The 25,722-nt window shown below is 55.6% G+C and overlaps 1 protein-coding gene across 6 annotated transcripts in view; it reads right to left on the bottom strand.

Annotated features, from left to right (window-relative positions):
* Positions 1-16,458: 16,458 nt before the first annotated feature.
* IGSF9B (immunoglobulin superfamily member 9B) overlaps positions 16,459-25,722 on the bottom strand; it is a 45,067-nt gene continuing 35,803 nt past the window's right edge. For 4 of the 6 annotated variants that reach the window (XM_049801168.1, XM_049801169.1, XM_049801170.1 and 1 more), the window contains 3 exons: positions 22,132-22,253; positions 21,455-21,698; positions 16,459-20,474 (listed from right to left, as the gene is read on the bottom strand). In XM_049801168.1, the coding sequence (XP_049657125.1) occupies positions 21,475-21,698; positions 22,132-22,253 (346 nt within the window). In that variant the 3' untranslated portion in view covers positions 16,459-20,474; positions 21,455-21,474. Of the gene's footprint in view, positions 20,475-21,454; positions 21,699-22,131; positions 22,254-25,722 lie in introns of those variants that run through there. The other 2 variants (XM_049801174.1, XR_007506108.1) reach the window with 2 other exon arrangements.

Raw genomic sequence — 25,722 nt, 5'->3', positions numbered from 1 at the left:
GCAGCCTCTGCTCTCGGGTCCAAGCATTTGGGGTGGATTTGGGGCTGCGAGCTGGTGCCTGAAGCTCCCCTCTGACCACAGGGGTTCAAAACGGTCCGGCGCTTCGTTTAATCGAAGCAAAGAGGTCTGAGCATTCAGAGCCCCGAAACAGGGAGGGGGACGGTGGGGAGAGAGGGCTTAATGGGTCTGGCAGCTATTTGTTGATTGCATTTGAAGCAAAATATGACAGCTAGCGTAGAAATGAACTTGAGTCCTATCTGAGCCCATGGAGAGGGGCCGGTTCCTCCTGCTGCTGGCAGCGCCGTGCAGAAGTGACAGCTCTGCGTACGAGCAGCCACGCAAATACAGGCACATCTGGAAATGAAGCATCGCTGGAGAAAGCGGGAGGCCGAGCCAAGTCCGTCTCACGCCGCAGCGTTAGGAAACAGCCCGTCTTCGCTCCCTCTGCAAAACGCGCGCTCCTTCGCGTGTTGCTGTTGGTGAACGTAAGGGCAGATCTGATATCCATAAATCAACATATTACTCATTTTCGAGCATTGCAGTCTGACAGCTGTTACATGAGCACATTGTTAGGAACTGTCAGGCAGTGATACATAGTGCCTTTTACAACATATGTTGACTTTTATCTAATGTTGTTCCATAATTAGCCCCAGGGAGCAGGAATCTGGGCAGCCGGCTGGCTGTGTGATCTCGGCTAACCTTTCCTGCCAGGGGAAGAAGGGCAGAGCCGGGAGGGCTGCGAGCCGGGAATGCTTCAATGGATGCAGGAGAAAGCAGGCGGAGCGGGGATGCGAGTGGTACCCACAGCCCGTCACCCGGGGACGGAGTGGGTCCCCTTCCCTTCCCGGGTCCTTGAGTGTTTCGGAGCCATCATACGAGGTAAAATAAAGCCCCAAGGGACTTGGGAGTTTTCCTCCTAGATGGAGCCCTGAATTTCAAGCTCAAAACAGAGCTGTGGCCCTGGGGTTTGGGATGCGGAGGGGACCCAGGGGTACTTCTCCCCTGCGTGGAGGGAGGGAGAAGGCAGGGATGATTTACTGATGGGCATAGTAGATAAATGAAGGAGCAGATGGTGGAGTTAATGAGTGGAAAGGGTAGATGGATGGACAAAGAGACAACGGAGAAAATGTGGTAATTGATGGTTGCGCTTCTACCTGGATGAGGACAAACGTGCTGATGTGTCCTCGCAGCCTGGCTCCTCTTCAGGAGCCGGCGATGCTACCCACGGAGGACTGGCTCTCACAGCAAGCTACTGGGAAAGCGGGGAGCGGGACCCCCTCCAGCCGAGCGGCAGAGGACTTTGGTTCCTCTGCGGCAGCACAGCCATGCCCAGCACCTCCCCTCGGTCCGACCGCGGTGCGGTGAGCCTGCCTGAGGCTGGCAAGCCAGGTCAGACCCCCAGCTCCCCGAACCGGCTGCAGATCACTCTCCTGCATCCCCAGGCTGTGTTGCTCTCACACACACGAAGACCCAGCAGCCCGCAATCACCATCCCACTCACCCTCCCTGCCCCACCAGTCCAGGACACCCTTCACGAGCATCTTTGCTGTCACCAAAAATGATTACCCCCCCTCATCTCCACCAAAACAAGCGTCAGAGTACTCAGAAGACGTCGATGGCTATAAAGCAGCGCTCAGCTTTGTGGTTTCATCCTGCAAGTGGAGAAACCAAAGGCACTGCTTGGCGGGCGGCGGGGGGGGGGACACACATGCAGCAGCCTCCCAGCCGCCTGGGCTGGTTTCTCTTCCTCGCTGCAGCTGCCCAAGCTCGAAAAACGGGTGAGGAAAATAAATCAATAAGACACAAAGATAAATACGCTTCTCAGCGCTTGCATGTTGCAGCCGATTCCTCTGGACGTGCCGTGGTGGCTGCATAATTCATAAACTCGCCAGTAATATGCAAATGGCTGGCCCGGATGGGCCAGGCTCCCTCCTCGCCGGTAGCCGCCGCGTCGGGGACAGGCGACGGTGAAGGCGGCTGTGCCGAAACGGTGAGCGGTGCCGAGCCCCCCTCGTGCGCGGTGCTGGGATGCGGAGCTGTCGCTCGGGCAATGGGCTGGTTTGCAGGTTCGGCTCCGGTGGCTGCGATCCATCGCTTCCCACTGAGCTGCAACCCATATCGCTTTGGGGAGAAAATATTCCCTCGCCATTTGCGTTCAGCCTACTCCTACCCCGACCCCTCGTGTCACGCTGGCGGGTCGCATCCAGCACCACGCTCGTTCCCGCGCAGGCTGCTCCGGCTGCAGAAATCCTCCTTTTGGGGTCTAGAGCAACCACGGACCGCAGGACCCCACCGGAGAGTGACCTGGGAGCAGCCCGAGGTCTGGAAGAGGCTGGAGACCGAGGCACAGCTCAGCCCGCAAGTGCCCATGAAAATTGCTTTCTGGGGAGTAAAAGCCTGCCAGCCCCCCGGCCGAGCACTGACCTCTCCTGCTCAGCCCCCACCCCTCTCCAAATCTTCAAGGCAGAGCTTTATCTCCACCCGGCAAAAGCCATTTCCATCAACGTCTCCGAGACTAAACCCCAGCCAAAATTTGAGAAGCTCTTACAAAGCAATTGATAAAAACCTCTGCACACATCTGATGCTGCGCCATCCATCAGCCAACTCACCCATAGCACAGCACTGAGCGCCAAGCAGCGGGGAGCAGAGATGAGCCGCACGGCCCCCCCCCCCCCCCCCAGGCCTTCTCACTGCAGGGTTACTGCTATTTTTCTGGAGAAATGTGTTTTTCCCTAATATTTACGCTGTCCCCATCACCCTGGAAGGATGGGGCGTTCAATGATGATCCAGCAAAAGAACTTCATGGGTGCTGCAGTTTTGTGAAAACGTTGGGGGGGGGTTATGTCACCCCATCAAAGATGTCATCCCCCGTTTGACATCACATCCATCCCCGTTTGACATGGTATCCGTCCCAGGGAGCCCGTGCCCTCCCCCAGCCACCACTGATGGGTTTTATCTGAAGATCTGGGTATTTCAAAAGGAGGATTTGAGAGGTATTTCCTTCCCATCTTTGAGACAAACACAACAGTGAAGGAAAGTGCTGGGCTAAGACCTTGAAGCAGCAGAAGGGCAAGAAAACCTACATGTTTTTATGAGGGATTAGGGCAAACTTAGTTGCATCTTAAGCTACTAAAGGCTTATAAAAGCCCCAAAGAATAGACTGCATGCCTCAGAAAAACCTCCCAGGGCCTTGCTAAGAAAAGTCAATTTAAAATTAGAGTGCAGCCTGCTTAGCTGAAGAGCCATGCTCGGCAAACACCAAGCCTGGCCTGCCTGAAGAGGAGAGTTTGGGGGTGGTGGTGGGGGGAGAGGGGTCTGGGTCCCCTGTGCAGGGTGGCACCAAGCCACAGCCCAGCTCTGATCACCCAGGAGCAAATGCCATCCTTCATTATGGCTGGGTGCACCAGGCGTTAATATAAAACCACGCCGACTTCTCAGATGGAAAAAGTACTTTATTAGGCATTTCAGCATCATCGAGGACTCGTTTCATGCAGCGCGTGGAAGTCAGGGAGCCGGCCTGGGGGTCGGCAGCGGCCCCGCTAGGGATGCTGCAGATGGTACCCACCTCGCTCAGCCCCTGGGCTGCTCCTGGCTGAGATTTTCTCTTCTCCCAGGGGCTGTCGACAGCCTTCCCTCTCCCCTGCCTTCCCCTCTTCGCCACTGCGCCAGTTCTTCCTTCATCTTGACAGCAGTGCTTACCAGGAGTGGCTGCTTTTCCCAGATAAATAGCTTAATTAGCTTTCTATTGACTCAGGCAAACACTCCTCAGGCAGCGGCTGGGAGAAGAGAGGCAATAAAGCCCCAGGGAGCAGATCCTACACCCCAGTGGCACAACGGGCTCTGCAGCGGGAAGGGCTCCACGCTGTCAGACTGCGGGCGTTAAAAAGGTCTTTGCCCCTGTGGAATCGCAGGTTGGGTGAGAAGGGCAGGTCCAGCCCCAGGATGGGGGTTTCTGGCCTCCAGGTGAGTGTCCCTCGAGTAAATTCCATCCTGTATTCCCTAGGAGAAACACACGGAAGGTGAGACCATGGCAGGCAGACAAATCCAGGGTGGGGGAAATTAAAAAAAAAAAAAATTAAAAAAAAAAAAATATCAAGCGTCTGCTGGACAGCAAGGCTGGAAATCAAAGAGCGAACACCAAATATGTCTGCAAGATGCAGGGAAAATTTTTAATCTTGGAAATTGGCAAAAGATTTGAGATAGCTGGAGAACAATCAGCGCTTCCCTTCATGCCTGGAGGAACCGACAAACTTTGCATAAACAATTTTCCTTCCCTCTGATCTGGAAAGGCTGCCACCGAGCAGCAGGAGAGGCCAGCGCCGGTCCCCAGCGCCCTGCCCGGCGGCTGACTTGGAGAAAGCCAAACCCAGAAGGACCCCTCGAGAAATGACATTAATGGCCCAAAAGCAGCAGGGAGGGATGATGCAACGGGAGAGGGTTCAGCAGCATCTGCCCCGAGCTCGGTTTCTGATTTCTGGTCTGGGAACCCTGGGCTGCTTCCTAATCAGCAGCCCTCAACCCAGCCACCCTGAACCCCCACGAGCAAATGTATTTCCCTGCCAGGTTAAATGCCATCCACACAAAACAGGTGGGGGGGGTGGGGGTGAGGGGCGAATTAAAAATAATAACCTCCCATGGGCAAGCCCCCACAAACTGCGCCGCCCCGAGATGCGCGCCAGCCCCGGACAGCCCAGGCATATTAATGCGATGGAGGATGCCGTCCGCCTCGGCCAGGCACCAGCTCCAGCGCGGGAGAGAGATACCAGGAGCTCAATTTGTGTTTGCCTGAGCCAAGGAGAAAATCTAATTAAACATGGCGTCGGGGCTTGGAGGAGCTGGGGATGGGGCTGGAATATAAAGCGCAGCTGCTTCCTGCAGATCAGAGGGCAATATTAATAAACTCGTGGAGGGGGACTGGAGGATCAGCTGGTAATATTGATAAATGTAAAGCAAAGACAAAGCAGTCGGGGAATATTGGATGGTAACGCTGATAAAAATGCAACCGGGACCATCTCAACAGCATGCTGCAGATGGCCCTGCCGGGGCAAGCGCTGCAGCTGCGTGCCTGCTTCCCCGGCGGGGGATGCCATGGGGCATCCCAAAGACCCCCCACGGCTTGGCGTGGGGTGAATTTTGGCCTGACGGGCTGCTACCCCCACTGCTGTGGCCCCAAACCTTCAGCCCCAGAGCAGCAGCGGCTGCCCTGCACGTCCCAAAGGCAGGTCAAGGCGCAGGCAGGCAGGGTGGAACGGAGGGCAGGAGCAGCACGGAGGGGACGGCACAGCCTCCGCAGCTACCTGCGGGGTCTCTCACCTGATCTTGAGCACGAGAGGTGGAAGTTTGTTTTCTCCCGCGCTCAGGGAAGGAGAGCTCCTGCGTCCTGGTGCGGCTGGAGCGAGACAGAGGAGGGAAGGGACCTCTTGGTGGCAGGGACGGCGATGGCAGCTGGTGTCTCGTACAGCCTCTCTCGGAGCAAGGGATCTGGTAGCAGAGGCACAGCTAGGACTCAGTGCAGAAATCCAGCACAAAAGCCACCTCTGCAGGCTGGAAGGGACCCTCCCTGCCCAGCCTTGCCCCATGCTGTCCTGAGCACCCCACAACTCCCATTCCCCGGCGGGGAGAAGCGAGGCACGGGAAAGCAGCCCCAGCTCCGTGATGCAGCCCACCGAGCCCCAGCTGCCCTGCAAGCTCGGACAAGGAAAGCTTTTTTGGGGGGTGAGGAGGACAGGGGCACCTCAGAGCCTGCCTGGGTGCTCGGCTCCGAGCCATCCGCTCCCAAACGCGGCGCGGCTCCCCGCCACCCAGCCCCTGCCCATTTGCACAGCTCCCAGGGAAGACGCCGGCCAGCGGTGACCTTGAGCACCCCTGAAGCCCCTCTCGCAGGGACCAAGCTCCCGTAGTCTTGCGCCCACCGCTCCCTCCCTTCCTGCGCTGCTTCAAGGTACCCCTCCCCGGCCCCCCCGCCAGCAGCACACCAGAGCCAGGGGATCAGAAAAAGCCACCAAGTGCATTTTAAATAAAAGATTGCATCTTTCAGAGCTATCGGGAGTGATGATTTAAACATGAAGTCAAAGCCAGTAATGGTGTTGTCAGAGCCGTAGCAGTAACTCCAATCAATAATTCACTGATAGGCAGTAACTGTGCCTCCAGCCAGACCTATCTGCGGTGGGCACGGTGCTTCCCCCCCCCCCCCCAGGGCGAGACGTACATCCCCTCGCCTTGCTGCGACCTCCCGTCTCCCTGCCAGCATCGCCCATCCCTGCAGCAGAGGTTTGGCCCCCACCGGGGCTGGGGAAGAGCCAGGGGCCAGACCCGGAGCCCCACAGGAGGATGCTGCCTGGCTCCGGGGATGGGAGGAAAACCAAATTTGTTACCTGGGGACATTCAAAACCCTGGCAAGGCCTTGGCTTGTTGGTGATTGCAACCCAGGACTTCTTCAGTTCCTGCACCCTTGGAGAGAGCCCAAACCACCCCCAGGAAACCACAGGTCTCCCTGCGGGACTTTAAAGCCCTGCCGAGGGGCACCTCTGTGACCCCCACCCCAGCCCCATCAGCACAGATGAGTTGCCCACCTACACCGGGGGTGCCGAGGACTTAGAGCTGCCGTGCACGCCGGCGCTCTTCTCCCACACCCCGGCGAGCATCCCTCATCCCCACGACACCCTGCCCCTCCAGCCCCTGACCCGCGCACCCCTTGATGAGCTCCCGCAGCATCATTTAGCTACACAAACGCCTCGGTCACGGCCCGATGACCTCGTATTTGCCCGCTCATTTCCCTCTAATGCAGCATGAATCAGTTCCCCCCTAACAGAGGATCCAGCTGGGGGGGCTGGCCCCCCACCTCACCCCTCTTCCTTCCCACAGGGCTTCATCGAGCGTGGAGCAAAGCTGGATTGGAGCACCCTGGACTGCCGAGCTGCCCCCGGCTGGGCAGGCTGGGGTGGGGGGGCAGCAGCCGGGCTCTGCCCACACTTGCTGGGGCACAGGGTGTTGCGGCACCCACCACAGGAGGGTCCCAGGCCCCTGCACCGGCAGAGCGGGGGTGTGCAGGGTCCGGGTGGGAATCCCTGGGGCAAGCTAGGAAAGGCAAGGGGCTGCCCTCGCACTCAGTTTTGGGGAGCGGTGTGTGGAGAAAGGCAGCACATCCCGGCCACTGAGGGGGTTTAACTGGGAAGCCCTGGAGTTGGTACCCAAAGATGCTGCACCGCCCCGAGCCGCATCCCGAACGCGCCGAGGGGTGCGAGGGCAGCGCCGCCTTCCCCCAGAGCAGCCAGCCCCTAAAAACCGTCATTGCAGGGAGGCTGGGGGGGACTCGATGGGGATCCCAGCAGCCCGGGGGGAGCAGCAGGGATGGCTCCAGGGAAAGCGGGTGGGCAGACAGACGGACGGACAGAAGCAGCCCCTCCATCCCAGTTCCACGGAGGGATACCGGCACGGCAGAGATGCTGGAGGTGGTCCAAGGTCGAGGTGGCTTCTTCTCCCTGCATCCTTGCCACCTTACCTTCGCCAGCGCCGGGAGCTGCTGAGCCAGCACCGCCACCTCGTGGCACGGCCACCGGCGAGGCCAGGGACAGTGCGGCACCGCACACCGTATACTGCACACCATATACCGCACACCGTATACCGCACACCGTATACCGCACACCATATACCCCACACCGTATACCCCACACCGTATACAGCACACCATATACCGCACACCGTATACCGCACACCGTATACCACACACCATATACCGCACACCGTATACCGCACACCATATACAGCACACCATATACTGCACACCATATACCACACACCATATACCCCACACCGTATACCGCACACCGTATACCCCACACCGTATACCGCACACCATATACAGCACTCCGTATACCGCACACCATATACTGCACACTGTATACCGCACACCGCATACCGCACACCGCACACTCCTGGACACGGCACACGCTCTGACGGTGTACACAGCCTTTATTAGCAGGGGAGCTGCCGTCGGATGAACTGGCGCCGAAAAGGTGGCAAAAAACTTCAAAAGCAGCCAGTAAAGGGGAGCGGAGAGCGGGGGTCAGCCTGGATAAAAGAGGGGAGTGAGAAAGGGAAACTGCGGCGGCGGGTGGGGTGGGATCCCTGGCCTCAGGGGAGACGGCGAGGGACCCAGCTCGCTGCCCAGCCTCACCCCATCAGATGGTGTTGGGGGTCTCTTACCTCCTAGTCCTTGCTCGACAGCAGGACTTGGGCATCGGTGTGCGGCTCGGTGCCCGGCATGGTGTCCGGCTTGTCTTGGAGCACCAGCTGGGACATGCTGCAGCAAGCCAAGGTTAGGGGAGGGGGGTGCACGGGAACCCCTGCCCTGGGCAGGCAGCGAAAGGGCTGGCTTTCCACCGGGATCAACCAGCCCTTTCTCCCTGCAGGGGGTGGGGGGGCTTGAAGCCCGCAGGCTTTAATTCCCAGGAGGAGGGTGAACGGGAGCCTGGGCTTCAACCTGCCGAGGGCCGGCAAGCCAGAGCACGTGGGGTCTCTGGGCGAGGGGAGCCCCAGGCAATGTGGCAGTCCCCCCCCAAAGGCTGTGCTGGGGGATGCTCACCAGTTTTGTATTTGCTCCAGCCCTTCCTGCGCCGCCTCGTCCCCTGGCATGGCCAGCACGCAGCAGACCTGGGTTTGTCTGCAAGAACTGTGCCGGTCCCCTCAAGGTGCTGCAGCCGCCACTGCCGAGCTCCCCAGCCCGGCGCGGCGGCGCATCCCACCCCATCCCCAGCTGGTCCTGGTGGGCACCACGGGGCTTTACCTCCGCCTGAAGAGCTGGATCGTGGTCCTGTCCTCCAGGAAGGATTGGCTGAGTGACCGTCCCAGCGGATGCGCAATGAGACCCGCGTTATCCTGCAAAAAAGCAGAGAGGGACGAGGCTTTCGGGGTCTTGGTACTGGGAGCCGTGGGGTGGAGGACCCTGGTCACGGCACAGACAAAGCGTGGCTGAAGCCTGCTGCCTCCCAGGCTGCAAATGGGGAAGGTTTCTCATTTGAGGGTGTGCATAATCCCAAAGCATCCCCCGGGACTCCCTCCATCCCCAGCACCTCGCCGAGCTCCCAGACACCGCTGTGGGGCACCGCCGCGCTCAGCCCGTGGGTCACAACCTGTGGGTTCGGCGCGCTCTCCACCTGGCACGCCGGTGGAGCCGACGTGGACTCTGCCCGCTGTGCCACCGCGCCAGCCGGCGTCCACCTGAAGAACCTGGAGGTCCTGTCTTCAACCTGCAAAGGCAGCAAAGCTGCCGTTAACCGCCGGCACCCCGGTGGGAGGACCATCCGTTGCATCCCGACCCCCAACACTGCCTTGGCACGAAATCCTGGGAAAAGCCTCCCTGGACCATTTAAATCCCAGGCATCGGCATTCGCGTGCCTCAGCCTCACCTTGTGCAGCCACTGCTCCATCAACGAGACCGTTCCCACGTCCACCGCAAGGATTCCCTGGAAAAGAGGCAGCCGCTGAGCCCCCCACCCCAGCTGGCTCTCCGCAGCAGCGGGGGGAACCGCTGCAAAGCCCCCAGCACCACTGGCAAAGCCCCTTCCCTGCCCCACCACTTACCGGGGCACCAGCAGAAGGGAAGGGAGCACCGACGCTTTTCTGTACTACGAGGTACACCAGCCACGTGGAAATGATCATTCCAGGCTCACAAGGGCAGCACCACCGATTCCCCAAGCCTGGCACATTATTGGGTCAGAGCCGGAACCGGTGCCGCAGCAACCGTGTGCCGGCACGGGGTTCCCAGAGCAACAGGGACAAGGGAAGGGTGCAGAAAGCAAATCCCAATTCAGGGCACCCATGGGAGCCAAGATTGTGGCACCCAGCCTCGGGGCAGGGGGATGCAGGGTGCGATCCTCGCGCGTTTTTTCATAAGCCCTCCTGCGAGCGTGGCTGAATGGGATAGCAGGGAGCAAAAAGGCTTGCTGAAGGTTAGAAAGACCCGCGTGGCAGCGTAGCTCAGGAGACCCAGCAGAAGAACAAACCTTGGGGCACTCCGAGGCACGGGAGTGCCCCCCTTACATCCTATTGCACCCCACGGGATGCTCAGGGCAAAGAAAAGCCCAGCATCCTCCCACATCCCGAGGGAAAAGCGTCCTCTCTGCAAACAGCCCTGGGGCAGCCCCCCTCCTTCCGAAAGCCCCGCAACCTAAACCAATGACACAAAGTCTTTTTTAATTTTTTTTTTAGCAAATGTTTATTTATATCAAAATACAAAACATTTCTGAAGCAGGGTAATGTTACATGAGGAGCAAGTTAATCGATTCCAAAACCCATCATTCTCCTACAGCATGGCTAGTTGTACGTAACATTGCAACACTGCCAGAATTTCTTATAGTGGGTACATTAAAATAAAAAAAAAAAAACAACCAAAAAGTCAATCTATGATCATGCCATGTTACCAGCGATAAATTGTTAAGTACTCAGCAGGCCTTAAAATCCCAACAGGCAGAGACCGAGGGACCAGCTACTCTCAGTAAGGCAGGGCTTCAAACTCTCATTTCTTCCAATTTTTGTTGGCTTATTAGCATTTACTCATTAACTGACAACAGTCCAAGAGCCAAAGGGACCCAACTTTCTTGGCAGAGTGGGATTATTGCTTAGAGCTATCAAAGCAGACCCAACTCCCGGCTGTCCCCAGGGAGGATGGGGAAGGGCAGGGACAGGGCTCGCAGGGCGAGAGCCAGGAGAGGTCTGCCTTGGCCAAGCGCTGCGTAGGTCGGGCCGAGCTGGAAGATGTAAAAACCTCCTGGCTGAGGGGGCTCAGCAGGTCGTTATCCCCTTAGAGATGAGCTCAGAGTTTGCCCGGCCGCTGCCTGCAATTGGGGGGAGCCGGGAGGGCAGCCAGGAGGAGCAGGCAGTGCTCCCGGCGAGGTCTCGGTTGCCTGCCGAGGGCAGGCTAGCACCCAGTCGGAAGGAGAGTTTGGGGTGAGGGACCCCCACTGGTGCCCCTTATCGCACACCTGGGGGAGCGATGCTGAAATTTGGCTTCCTCCCCCCCTCCGTGGTCCCAGACCGGCTCCGGGCAGGAGCCTGGCCATTCCCAGGGATGCCCATGCCGAGCACGCCATCGCCGGTCCCTCCTGCTGGCATTTTACCGGCCTTCGCGAGCACAGAGGCCAAGAGCAACGATACAGATACAGAGAGATTATATAGAGCACGGAATAAGTTTCGTATAAGGCTTTGGTACAGCACCATCATGTCAGATTTATTTGTAAATCGTTTACAGAAAAAAAAAGCTTACTGAAAAAATAGTGTTTTGTTTCTTTTTTTTTTTTTATTATTTTCTTCTTTTGAGGAACATACCTGAAGTTCAAAAATTAACCCTCTAGTTGCCGTCTGGGCTCCCATCAAATGCTATTTTTGCTGCGTGCAGTTTAAAAACAAAGCAACTCGAACCCAACTCCCACCAACCTGTTACACAGCCCGCCCAGCTCGCAGCAGCCGCCCACACTGCCCAGCCAGGCAGCGGCCAACGGTTCGCAGTGCACAAGTCAGTAAAATCAACACCACAAAGATTTGGCAGCTGATCGCTACTCGCTTTTTAGTAAAAATTAAAAAAAAAAAAAACAACCAAACAACAAAAAGAGAAAAAAAAGTCACGACGACAAACATTATGGAACCAGTGGTACTAAAGTTTCCTTTATTGTTATTGTTATTTAAAAAAGTCAGTTCCACTGGTTACCATTGAAACAGCACCAAAGAGCACCCTAACGTGTGTTATACATTGTAATACTCGACATTCAAGAAATGGAAACGAGGTTGGATGGTCTAGTCTTTATATCCGTAGGCAAGAAATTCTTCTTAAGAAGAGGAAAAAGTTGTCCCATGCAACCAGAGACCTGTTGGGTCCAGAAGAAGATCCTGCCTTAGGGGAAAACACTATGAAGTTAGGAGGCAATTAAATCAAGAGCTACCTATGGAGGTCTACCAGGGTTCAGAGACTCTACAAACCTATCAAAGGGGATTAAAAAGTCCAGGCTCCCCAGGAGAGCCAGGGATGGTCCCCAGGGGATCCAGGGATGCTTCCCGGGAGCTGGCACACAGGTGTGATCTCCGAATGCCCAAAGGATGGCTCAACAAACTTACGGCGACGTAAGTGTTTCCAGGAGGATTTCTATAGGGTTTTCCCAGGCGGGAAACACAAAGGGACCGGAGCCCGCACAGCCGTACGGAAGGTCCTGCATTCCCCTGGGGCTGCGGGAGCATCCCTTGCCTGCTCTCCGCTGGCCCTGTGGAGAAGAAAAAAAAAAAAAAAAAAAAAAAAAAAAGTTTGGCCTTAAAGTGCATGTGGGAGGGCAGGGAGGGGGTGCCAGCATCTCCCACTGAGCCGAAATCTCCCCGAGCGGAGACAGGTGCTTTCCCACACAGCTCTTCCCACCGCTCCCAACAGCCGAGTGGGAAGAGCCTGGGAGGGGGCAGGAAGCAAATACCACCCCCCCCCCCCCCCCCCCCCCCCCCGAAAAAGCAAGCTCCTGCCAGATACACACAGCTGCGGTGGATGGAGGAAGCGGGGTTGCATGTACAAAAAAAAACAAAACAAAAAACCAAGGGAAGCAGGACGATGCCGATGGCACAGTCGCCCCTTCGTCCCACAGTGCCCGGGAAGGAACGGCTCTTTATGTGTCTGTTTGGCATCCAGAGGGTTAACGGTACTGTGGCAAGTGTGCTTTGTAAACATTTTTTTTGTGGGTTTTTTTTTCCTGTTTTTTTTCTGTAAGTGATTCCAGGGAAGATGGGGAAAGGAGAAAGCTGCCCGCCCCCCAGCCCACCCCCTCAGCAATACCCCAAAGCCCTGCCAGCTGGGGGGCAATGCAGCCCCCCAGCCCGGACACCAACCGGTGAGAAATCTCATCCCTTCTCTTTCTCCTCACATCCTTTTTCTTTTTTTTTTTTATTTTTTTTTTAAACATATAAAATACTCACTTATGTATTTACTGCTAATAAATGCAAGTTAGTCCCATCAAACATGCTTTGCTTTGATATCAAGAATTGGTGCTGAACAAATCTTGGCTCGATATTAGAAACATCACCCCCCCAACCCCCCCTCCCCGTCCCCCCCGACGAAGAAGACAGAAATATCATGGAAAATACGGGTGACACCTATGGAGGACACGGTGCCGCTGCGAGGGGGCCAGCTCCTGGGCATTACATTCGTGCCTCAGCCGGTCACAGACACGGCATGACAACGGCAAGGGACCTCTGCCCGATCCTGGAGGGATGGGAGCACCCAGGCTCTGCACCACCGTCCCCTGCCTCGCCGCAGGGACATCTGAGCCCAAAAACCATCTGAGCCCAAAATCTGGGTGCCGCACGGGGCCGAGAGCCACAGAGACCCAGCCTGAGGAGAGCAGACGCCCCCCCCCCCCGTCACTGCTGCCCAAAGGCAATCCCCAAAATCCTGCCCCGAGGAAGGCGGAGGGGATGGCTTGCCACTCGCCGGCATCGCTCGGTCCCAAAAAAACTGGCTCTTCTCCCCTTCGTTGCCTGTGTGCATGGGAGGAAAGAGGGGGGGGGGGGGCCTGGCGGGTCCAGACTCTTTTGCGGGAAAAGCCCCGAGCACCTCTGGCACCTTCCCCACCCACCGGGACAGGGAGAGCCCCGCATCCCACCCCGGCACCCAGCCTGGTACCGGCAGCCTCCACGACACCACTAAAACCCTGATGGTCGGAAATCTTTTGTTGGTTGTAGAGGTATTGACGTGCCTACGGAAGAAGGTGACCTGCTCCGGCCGGGCGCGGGGATCCGGGGAGACGCCAACCGGGGTCACCCAGGCGGCTCTGCGGGGCTCCATAAACCGTACGAGGGTTTCGTAAACCCTAAGGATTTATGAAGGCGGTGAGGATGGGTGGCCGACAGCACCCGGCGAGGTAGCAGCGTGGGGAGCTCGTCCCCGCAGAGTCCTCCCCATCCTGGGCCACCCCCACCGGGTTGCAACCGGCCTGGTCCTTCCCACCGAAAATAGCACCCTTGGAGCTGAAATTCATCTTATTTCTCTGGAAAAAAACCAAAACAAAACCAAAAACAAACCCCAAGCAAGACACAGCCCTCAGTGGAAACACCATCACCTCGCTGCGGCACAGGGCAAGCTGGCAGCAAACGGGGTGCCCGGGCTCCCCCCCATCGCCGGGCTTTTTCCCTTTTCAATTTTTTTCTCTATCGAAACAGCAACGCGACAGCAAACAGCAGCAACTCTGAGCCGGCGGCGGGACGGCAGCCGGAGCCAGCGGACCCCCACGAGCCCCCCAGACTTGCCCAGCCCTCCTCTCCCTCGCCACCGTATTGCTCAAACAGCACTAGGCATGGATACAAAAATAAAACAGCTATGTGACTTAGATATATATAATTTTTTTTATATATATATATTTGTATATATATTTTTGTCTATTTATAGGTGGATGGAGAAGCAGCGAAGCCAAAGCGCAATATAATGTAAAAATACTCGCTCTGCTCCCGCTCTTCAGACTCTCCCCACCTCTGACAGCCTCTCTCATGCTGCACAGAAGTTTCTGACACCTATTACTAAGGAATTATTTTAAATATTTATTCTCCCCCCCCTTCTAAAATAGAAAGTAAATATATATTTGTTTCATTTTATATACAATGCAGTTTCAATACACCAATATCATTTCTTTAGATAGAGATACTGGGGCTCATTTTGCAAGTCAGTTGTTTTGTGGTTTGTTTTTTTTTTTTTAACGTAAGTGCTGGGGGGGGGGAGTGGGTGGAAATCAGAGGAGCTTTCAGACCACAGGCCTGCCTTCTCCCAGGAAGCTGGGCACCCCCCTTTGCAGCCCTCTTGGTCCCCTGTAACCTCAGGAGAACAAGAATAAAAGCCCCCCTGGGACAGAAATTGTCATTTTGATGGTAAAGCAAAAATCTGGGCAAACCCTCCTCCCTGGGGGATGCCAGCCCCTCCATACCGCGTGTCCTGCCCCACTGCAACCAGTATAAAAATCCTTAGCTACCACTATAGTGCATGCTTTTGACAGCAGAACCCCCTAAGCCTGGACCAGCCTGTCTGCCCCCCATTTCTCTTGCCCACCCCCACCCCCCCCCAGGTACGGTCCTTCGTCCATCCATGCACGTATCAAAAAACAGCCAGAGCCCCGGGGATTGGGGATGCTCGTCGGCACATATCCTGAGGTTACCCAGCATCACTGGGCAAGACGCCTACTGCCACACAAACGATGAGGAACAGACAGCTTAGACAACACAAACCTGTCAGGCCAAAACACATATAAACAGGAAAAACAGGGAAACCTGGCACCCAGGGAGGGGAACAGGCTCCCACCTCCAGCCCCTTTCCCAGAAACCAGCAGCTCTGCACCGGTCCTCACCGTGCAGGGATGTACAGGCTGATGGAAATTAAGTGCAACGCCAAGTTTCTTCTTTTGCTGGCGCAGGCGTGGGCAAGTCAGAGATGCCATCGCTGCTTCCTCAGCCTCTAGTACTTGGCTCATGTGCTTCCCCAACAGATTTCAGCAGTCACCTCTAACAGGAACAAATTGGCTTCCCAGCCTTTCCTCCTCTGCTAACACAGGCAGGGAGGAGTAAAGATACTCGGCAAAATTAAAAAAAAAAAAAAACAACCACCACCAAAAAAACCACTAAGCTGAAGAGGGGAAATGGGACTAAGCATCCTGTGTTCTTTAAGGGTTACCCCATGCCCAGACAGCACAGGGATGGGCTCCTGGAGAGCAGTGGGCACGCAGCCTGAATTTGGCCACCCCTGTGTCAGGAGCCGTTGGACACTTTGGCTGTACGGGCTCCAGCATTGTTGGTGAACAAATCCCCTCTCTATATGCTTCAGACCCGAAAAGTCCTGCTAATGAGGTTTTAAAAAAATAAAATAAAAGAGAGACACTGTGAAAAACATCTTGTCCTGCCGAGGAGCCACTGCTGGGACTGGCTGGCACGGCTGGCGCCACGTTCCTCAGCCCAAGGGACAAATTTAGCCATATCCCTCTTATCCCTTCTGACTCATGCTTTTCTGGGAAGAAGAGATGCAAAGCAAAATGCTTACACATGAGTAACCAGAGAGCAGCATCTAGAGGGACTTCAGAGAAGGGTTTCTGCGTAGTGGTGCTTTTTCTTTAAATGATTGCACCAGAGATGAGGCAACGTGACGTCTCTTTCCCATGTCATGCCCCACGTGCGTCGGACATGCAGAGGAGAGGACCTGTCATTCCTGCTTCTCAATATCACAGCCCAAGGGTGAGTCACATACAATGAACACAGGAAAAAAAAAAAGGGGGGGGGAGGGGTAAAAATTAAAAAAAAAGCAATCTCGTTGTGTGCAACAGGGATGCAGTGCAGGTCACACTTGCCGTGGGACAGCTGTGCCTGTCCATTCCCAAATCCCCCCCAGGCTCCAGCTGCTCCCAGCCCCTACCCGGCTTCACCCATCCCAATCCCCCCCCTCCACTGTGGCTCTAAACACTCTCCCCTAGAGACAAACACACCCCCGACATGCAAATCTACTGGACTTCTGCATACCTATCTATCTTTGTCCTACGCTTCTCTATGTATTTATATCTCATATATACAGTTGCGTTTTACTCTGGTTCCTTGAAAAGATTTCCTTCTACAAAAAGCATCGACTCTGCCAGCTCGGGGCCACCGCGAGCCCACGCGGGATGTGTGGAAATCCCTGAAGGCAGCCGGTCCAGCCTTGCTGAAAAATACCCCCGGCCAAGAACTACAACCCAGAAGTCGGAGAACTCCCAAATCTACATCACTGCCTGAAGCAGGAGAAACCCAAATGCCAGGCAGTTTTCATCTTAATACAGACTGCAGCAGTAAGTCTCAAATGCGTGTGTCATGCCCGGATGCCCCAAGACACGACTAAGCCCTGCCGGGACCGTGCCTGGGCTGCTGAACACAAACCCTGATCCCTCAAACACGCCTAGAGGTAGGTATGGCAAAGCTGTTATTCCCTTTATATTCCCTTTACATTTATATATCCAAACACCATCTCTGAAGCGGGTGGCACCGAACCAGCTGACAAAGAGACAAACGCCAGATCAACAGCCTGGAGCCCACCAGCGACCGAAACCAGCCTCCAAGTCACGAGTGACCGACACACAGCAAAACCAGTGAGCGTCCTAGCCTGGGAAAAGCATCCCTGCTCACAGCGACACTCCCCACCACCCCGGCAGCTCACGGGGACCGCTCTGCCCGGGGGGGAACCTACGCACCCACCCAGCGAGACCCACAAACTGCGTTGGTGGTCCGGGGATGCCGGTGCCTTCCACCAAGGGCTCCCACCCAGGTTCCTGGTGCAGGTGTGTGGCAGAGCTGGGAAGAGACCCCAGGACCCTCCAGCTCCCCGCATCCTATAAAACCCATCGCTCCAAGTGCCCACGGATGCAATTAACGGCAGGCACAGAAACGGGGCCCCGCAAGCGAGCCCTAAACCCTCCCTCTCTCCTTACCTACTAACTTGCCTTTTCATTCACGTCAACATTGCACAACCAAGCTTCTGTGGGTTTGCACAGCAAAGTCACCTTAAAAATAGGTGGCCTCGATTGCTCAGCAGCTCCCGCTGGAAAACCAGGCGAAGCGTTCGCTCTGCCCCACCGCCTGCCTGCAAGCACAGGTTTGATGGAGAGGGTGCGAGGGACGGCACCCCACGACCACCCCTTCTTTCCGAGGGACCCCAGCAACACCCCCGTACCTACCTCTCCGCTTTATCACCCCCAGCCCGAGGCGGCTGAATCCTGCAACCCCCACGGCGGCATGAAAACAGTGCTGGAACATCCCCACCACAGCCACCTCTCAGGCGGAGGCACCAGCAAGGACCACCCAAAGCAGGGCTGGCACCCACTGCACTGAGGCCTCGGCAGAGCCCGGAGACAAATATACTTGCAATGAGGAGGTGTTTTTTTCACCGTGGCCCAGGGTTTTCCAGAGGACCTAACGAAATGCGTCATGTTCGCAACGTGCAAGGAGGAATTGTACGCTTACTGATAAAACAAGAGCCATCTACCTCAGACAAGCTTACAAAATAACAGAGTTTGGCCCAGGAAGATAAAAATCAAGATATATTTTGCAGCATGAAAGAAAAAAAAAAAATAATGAAGCAACAGCAGCTGTGTTTGCAAACCACCAAAGCGAAACGGAGTTCAAACAGGGATGAAATGGGGGAAGCGTTTGGCATCGTCTGACACAGCTTCGATGTCCCAGGTCCACGGGAGGAGAGAGGAGTGACCCCCTGAAGGGTATGGAAACCAGAGGGCTGGGAGAAGCGAGGAGGTTACCAAAGCAAGAGGCGAGCCCGTCTGCCAAAGCACAGCCCGAGTCTATCGGAAGGTAACTCGGTCTAGCGGGAAAAGGAGTTAAGGATGGTTTTAGGGAAGAGCCGCTTCCATGAGGCGCCCGGGCGGGATTTCCCACTCCAGCAGCGTGGCAGGTACACGGCTGAAAGAGAGAGGGCTGCAGCTCCAGCCTCTAAAGGTCGAAGACCATGAAAAGCAGGGGGCCCAGCGGCTCAAAACACCTGCAAAAGGAAAACAACTCTCAAAAGACTGACCCAGCAAGCCGGCACACTCCATCAACCTTCCCTGCGCTCCAAGTCCTCTAGAGCTCCTTAAGACGGGATGGGGGCACGGTCCCGAGGTAGCGACCTCAAGAGCCTGAAGACACCGCCTTGCCCGCGCAAACGGGCGTCATAAATAGTTTGGAAAGCACTCAAATGAAAAACCAACCTTCTGTTAGAGAGGTTGAGGCAACGAGAGCGAAAAGGAAGAGCAAGTCAGCTGCGGCACAGCCAGCACAAAGCCTCCATGCCTCCCCCCAGCCGGGGCATTCCCCAGCCCCGATTGTCACCTGTCCGTCGGGAGCAGCCCGGCTCGCCTCCGCACGGCAAGAACCGCTGCCGCCGGCTCGCCGTACCGCGCCGCTGAAGTTACCGGCGAGCTGAAGTTAGCCAGGCAGAGTTTTCCCCGCTGCCGAGCGGGCGAATGGCATTAATTCAAGTCAGATCCGAGCGGATTCTAGGGATATCCCTAAAACACACTCAAATAAAAGAAATTCGCAGTCGTACTGTTAGCGAAGTTGAATTCTCACTCTGATAGTTGAGGGTCTTACATCAGGTCACTCGTCACGTACTCAATAAAAAGCCCTGGCGCAGGCTGGAAAGAGAAGGGCATTTCCACGAGACCCTCCCTCCTTCCTGAGACAAACCTGCTCACGGTCTGAAGACCACCTACACAAAGTTGTTAATGCTCGGAAATATCTCGCTATCGATTTAGAGGATTCATTGTCAAGCGGTTCAAACCTAAGTGAGGGCTTCGAGATCAGAAAAGACGCGGTGCTCTGCTTTTTGTGGTTGCAGGTTTCTGAGCGTCCTGCTGGAAGAGGAAGCACAACCTCTAAAACCAGGTATTTCTAGGCAGAGCGATAAACAGGCTCCGACCTAAAAGCTCCCGGGGAGTGCGGTGTGGTCGGAGTGGCCATAACCCGACCGTCCGGCTGAGAGCTGGCGTCTTTCTCCAAACATCTAAGCCCTTCGAGGTTCAACCAGCAGCAAGAGCAATAACCAAGGCAAAGCAGAATTAAAGGCGAGATTGCGGAGAATCTCTTGGCAATTCTACCTGGGAATAAACAAAAGTTTCCTATGCAAATGGAGAGCCTGGGGCAAAAAACATGCCTACAGGCTCTTCGATTCTCCTGACGCTTCTTTTACAGCCTGAATCCACTCAAAACAAGAATATCCACATGAAACATTTGGTATTTTATTCCCAGGCAGGCTGGAGGGTTTAGCACTTTACCGCAGAGGAAGAAATGTGCAAACCTGGATGCAGCGGTTGATTTTACCATTTCAAAAAAAAAATATCTGTAAGTATTTTAAAGGTAGGGATCACTTGCTATTAGCACTCAGCATTTACATAGCACTTGCAGTCTGTAGGAACCAAGTGCTTGTCCAAAGTGCTCAAATATGACTTATCCCCATTTTACAGATGGGAGAACTGAGGCACAGAGAGGTTGAGTGACTTGCCCAAGGCCACGCAGTCAGAGAGTGGAGGCAGAGCAGGAAAGCAAGCCCGGCTGCTCTCAGAGCAGGCTACACCTTTCCTGCTAAAAAAGACCAAAAAAAAGAAGAAAAAAAAAAAAAAGGCCTATGCAATCCAGAAAACCACCGGCCGCCAAACCTACCCTAAGTATTTTGAAGAGGAAATACATTCTGGTGAAGAGTTAGAACAGCTTTACTGAGAGGGGAACAGCGGGTCTCCTTGGATGGGGCAAAGGGAAGGATAAAACCCCGGAGGGTGTCACAGCCTACACGGACAGGCTGGAGCAGGAGAAAGAAGGGGAAAACAGTGAAACCAGCATCAATGCATTTTAAGCTGACGCGAAACGCTGGGCTTAGCTTTGCGCGGTTGCACCAAGGAGCCATCCATCTCCATCCGCAGAGCCAGGGATTTTCCAGCTGCTCTCGCCTGGGCTCAGCATCTGCCGACAGAGGCTTTTGGGACCACGCAGCCAAACCCCCTTCGCCCGCACGCCTGCAGCAGCATCTCCCCATTTCACAGTTATGAATAAAGATTACAAACGTTACGGTAGTAAGAAATCACGTTACTACACAGTACTGAAGAACATTCGCCAGCGATATACGGTGTGTTGGGAAGAACTAATCAAAACCACCCTTCATCAAAGCTGACACACACCATACTTGGGGGAAAACACCCCTGGATGAAAACAGTCCCATACCTGCGTGCTCGCACAGTGGTGAGTACGCGTTAACAAGGTTCAAATGCATTTGCACAGACAAATGGCGATTTCTCACATCTCAGACCAATTCAAAGGCTCGGGGTCTTTCTGGTTTTCCCTTTCAGAGATAGGTAAGGAAAGATGTCACAGATGGTTTTGTTGCTGTTATCTTCACACAAAAGGAGGCTGGGAAGGGGAAGGCAGGGAGATTTTCACAATTACAGCTTTCCTGGGATTATTTGGTCATGTTTTTATCATAATCAGATTCATAGGATTACCAGTTCCCATCTAGGTTGTTAGTTTCTTGTCAATTAATTACACCCTGTGTCATTTAATTTCTTCCGGCGATTGAGGGCCAGCTGCTCAATTCCACACTTTCTCCCTAAACGCGCGCTGCAGAAGCAGATGTCAAAAGCTCTGTCTATACTTTTTAAGCCTAGAGATCTTTTCCGAAACCGAGGTGCAACGCCCCCCCCCCCCCCCCCTTCCCACCCCACCGGAGCCATCCGGGGTGGGGGGACAAGCAGATCCAAGGAGCGCCCAAGTCCCAGGCATCCTTCCCCATCCCCCCAACCTGCCCCAAGGTCCCCCCAGCTCATCCCCACCACAAGCCACCGAACACCCCCCCCGGCAGAGGCGGCAGCGTAGGGGTGTCCCTTCCCTTGTCCCCTCGCCTCCGTCCCCCGGCGGCGCGACGTCGGCTCCCCCCCCTCCTGTTTAACCTTCTCGGGCCGGCGCTAGGCTAAAGCAACGTGGCGTGCCCGCCGGTGTCGTCATGGTCCACGCTGTTGAGAATGGCTGTCTGGTCTTCGGGGAGCTGCCGGTGGCAGAGGTCGTCCTTCAGCGCCGAGAGGCGGGCGAAGGGGTCCTGACGAGGATGTCTCTTCTTCTTGCGGAGGCAGACAGCTTCGTCAGGCCACAGTACCTGAGAGCTGGGAAGGTGCTGAACCTGGGAGGCAGAGCCGTCTGGAGGGGGAGAGAAGAGAGATGGGACCAGAGCTGGCAGCGGTCGGCAACACCGGCAGCAGGCAGAGCGCTTTGCGTGCCGTGAAAAGGAGGTTACAGCAAGCCCGGCCCCAAACCGGCCGCTCGGCGAGAAGGGAGCGCATTGAGCATCAGGGAAAATTAAGTTAACGCTCAAAAATAAAATGCAAACCAAATCACGAGAGATGGGAGATGCATGATAGAAGGGCAGCTTGGTTTGGAGGCAGGGGAGGGACAGCCTGCGGGTGAGCAGCTCGGGCAGCCATCCCTTCAGGGGGGCAAGGGGTGAGGGCAGCATCCAGGCATGGGCTTGGAGACCCGTCCCCGGCACTGGAGCCGGCAGGGACCTGCCCGAGCTCTGCCCACGGGGAGACAGAGGGGATGCTGTTGGGAGCCGCAGGGTCCTCGCACTCACTGGATTGTTTTCTGGATTTCGAGGAGCCCTTGGATGACTTTTTGGGCTTCTTTATCCGCTGGTATTTCAGAGCTTCGAGCCTCTCAGGTGCAGCAGCGTCCCCGGACGGAGATGGACATTTTCTAGGAAGGAAAAGCAGACAGGCACCGTCAGTGGCTCTCAACCACGCTCGGGCCTCTGGACGTCCCCGGTGGGGGATCGGTCGACCCCAGCCAGCTCTGCCGTGGAAAAGGAAAAGGTGAGAAACCCGGGGCCGAGGGAGCAGGGCCAGCCAGGCGTGCCGGAGCGCGAGGAAGCGAGGCGCCCGTGCGTGCCGCTCCGCGGGGTCCCCGCCATCCCCCTACGTCTCCTCCGCCTTGCCAAGCGGCACCGCGAGCCCGGCCGGTCCCACCGGCAACGTCCGATGCCAGCCCCGCGAGAGAGCCGCCGGCACCCCAGCTCACCTGCCTGCCATGCCAGCGTCACTAAACAAAAAAGGACGGGGCAGATCCTATGTCCGATAAGGCATTTCTGGGAAGTGGTGGGAAACCCCTTGGGATGGAGAGAGAGGAAGAGACAAGGCAGAAGCGGCACAGCAGCATCGAGACGGGCACCATGAGCCAACCCAGGGCGGACAACACCGGTGCCACAAACAGCAGAGAGGCAGGATCCTGCCCAGCCCTGCTCCCACAGCCAAAAAAACCAGGGGCCACACGACAGACAGGGACACGAAGGGCATACGCCGACAGAGCCAGGAGCGGTACCTCGTTCCCAGGTCCCTGCTGTAAGTGACAACAGAAACGCAACAGCATGGAAACGTCTATTCCTTAACACCAAGAGGCTGGGAGCTGGGTTTTCTTGCCCTGAGGGACAGGACAGTGAAACGAAAACACTAACAAGGTTTTATCGCGAGAGACAAGGAGGGGATTTGCAAAGGGATGTTTCCTGCAGGAGAGCCAGCAGTTTTACGTGGTAGTTTTCCAGCCTTAGCCCGAGTAACTCTTCTACAGGAGCCAGCGCGAGGTTAAGTGGTCTCCCCTTTGCAAAGGGTTTTTTTGCTCTACTTCACTGTACCTGTTTTTCCCATCCATGGATCGGACAGTACGACTGCTGTGGAGAGCAGGGCAGTAGAGGAAAACCACCTCCTTAGGAGAGCAGTCGGTCCAGCTCTTATTATCTATAACACAGCACAGCATCCCCCCCCAATCGCTGCTTTCCCATTTCCTTCCCTTCTCTATTTTGTTTTCACATCCTTCCAAATTGCACCAACACCTAATGCCGCAAAAGGAGAAGTCTGAGTCAAGGCAGCAGAGGCCACAGGTAATGACCTGGCATCAACCCGAGTCACCGCAGAGCACCCTGCGGATGAGGTGCCCAGAGTTGACGGGGAGCATCCACACAAAGCGCCCTTCATTGCAATAAAGCCAATGCTTGAAGCCAGGCTCCGGAGAGAAAAGCCTGGAGATTTAAACCAGCGTGCCTCTAACAAGCCTGTCCTACCCTTCAAGAGGAGATGACACTCTTCTGCTCTCACAACTTCGTCACCGGAGGTCAGCGACCAAACCTTTACAAAACAGCCATGCAGAGGACAGCACTGATAGCAACTCCTGCATCTTCAGGCCTCTGTGACCGGGGTAGGGATCAGGAAACCCTGCAAGCCACAGGCTCTTCGCAAGGCAGCAGGATGGGCAGGTAGAAGAGTCACCTCGACTGACTGCAAGGAGGCAGGATCAGTGCATTCAGACTCCTGCTTTGTCACCAAAAAGCCGCGGCCAAACACATCCACCTCGCTCCTGATCCATCAGAGTAAGGCACGACCCATCCAGCGTTGCAAAAACGCTGCCGGTGGAAGCGGCAGGGAACAAGCGAGCACACGGGCTCAAGCATGGAGCCCCAGCATGCCAGGGCTGTGGTAGAAGAGCACATCCACCTGCGGTGGCTTTGGAGCTTCTCACCTCCCTTGGGTTCCAGGTGGAGCCTCTCGGGCATCGAAAATACCCCACAGGCTTTTGCCTCTGCAAGTCCCTACTCATGCCACCACTGCGGAGAGCACGGCGTGATAGCAACGCTTTACGTCTGAGATCCCGAGCGGCTGCTGGAGCGGCGGTACTTCAGCTGGAGCGGCACAGGCGAAGAGCTCCCAAAGGATTTTTCTCCCCGCGGGGAGCAGACAGGGTTGTTTTTGAAGACGCGTGTGATGGCAAAGCTTCTCAGTTCTGCCGTCAGCATTGGAGAGCACCGAGAAAAGTGCAGCATAAGCTGATAAAGCAGCTGGGACGCAGCAGATGCAACGGAAACCCAAAGACTGGGGTATAGAAAAGCCCCTTCTCGCATCTCCCATCGCAACAGAGACATCAAGATGTGGATGCTCCTGGAGAGCCTCTGTTCCAGCTGCCAGCAGAGCAGCACATCAGCCAAAGATGAAGCAACTCATTAGACAAGCTGGTAGTCCTGCTGGCTGGATCCAAGCGAGAGCTTTCCCTTGTAGGAAAGACGACGTTTACAAGCCCGTTGAGTCGCAGTGCTTAAACGCCTTGTTCCCAAGTGCAACCAGCCTCTCATGAGGGATGCTGCGAGCAGCGGCTCCAGGCTCCGTTGGGGCACTACCCGCTGAGCTGCACGCACCAACGCCGACAGCCGACGGACTGCACCGCGTACACACGCTGGCTCAGAGTAAGACCACAGTAAGCCAAAGGGCCAAGAGCACAGGACATCCCTGCAGCAGCTTCAGCTTGGATGGTCAATAGCAGGCGTTTCCCTTTTTATATCCACCATCCTATGATTCTGTGATTTGCACAACGGTTACATTCAGGCAGGTACTCGGCTAACGGTGACCTCAGCTGCTCCAGCCTCGGTCCATCTCCCGTGGAGCTCACGTGTGCCAAGCCCTGGATGCCAGCGAGCTTGACGATCCTGCCGCTGTCCTGCCCATCGGCATCTGTCTTCTACCGCCTGCTCCCACCACCCAGACAACTTTGCCAATATTATTAAAGCTCAACTTGTAAAAGGCTCTTGCTCTTTCCATTCTTTTTTCTTTCTAAGAAGATGCTACTGTGGCATGTTGACAAAATTAGACAGATTTACGCAAGGGATTATGAGGAAATTGCCTGAAGCTCGTTTCCACTAGTTCTCCATAATTGGACTTGTATTTATACACACAAATATAAACAGCGAGCGCACTGAACCCATGTGTCACTATAAATACTGTCTGACCTCTGGCAAGGAAGAGATACAGAGGACGAAACGATGTTACTCACCAGCCAAATTTTATCTGCTCTACCCACCCTTTATTTCTTCAAAGGACTCCAATTCTTTCAAATTAATTTGCATTTAAAGCTCAGCCAAAAGCCTCTTCCTGCCCCCAGAGTTAGCATTTTGGGCAGCTGCCCGTGCACGAGAGATATCTTGAGCACCAGCAGATGAGAGGTTCAGAGAGGTGGGCGAACTTCTTCTAGAGCCTGCAGTGCAGAGCCAAGCAAAGGGGCTTCAAGAAGCACATGTGAATTCCTGACTCAAGCCTTCCAGAGGTGCGACAAACACCCGGAGCAGCCATTTTCCTCAAGTCTTCAAAGGACGACCCTTCTGAACGAGCAAGGGTCTGAACTGTGTGGA

Source organism: Accipiter gentilis, chromosome 5 (genome assembly GCF_929443795.1).
Source record: "Accipiter gentilis chromosome 5, bAccGen1.1, whole genome shotgun sequence".
NCBI classification, from domain to species: Eukaryota; Metazoa; Chordata; class Aves; order Accipitriformes; family Accipitridae; genus Astur; species Astur gentilis.
The sequence above is the reverse complement of the archived record's forward strand: the minus strand, read 5'-3'. Positions and strand labels throughout refer to the sequence as shown.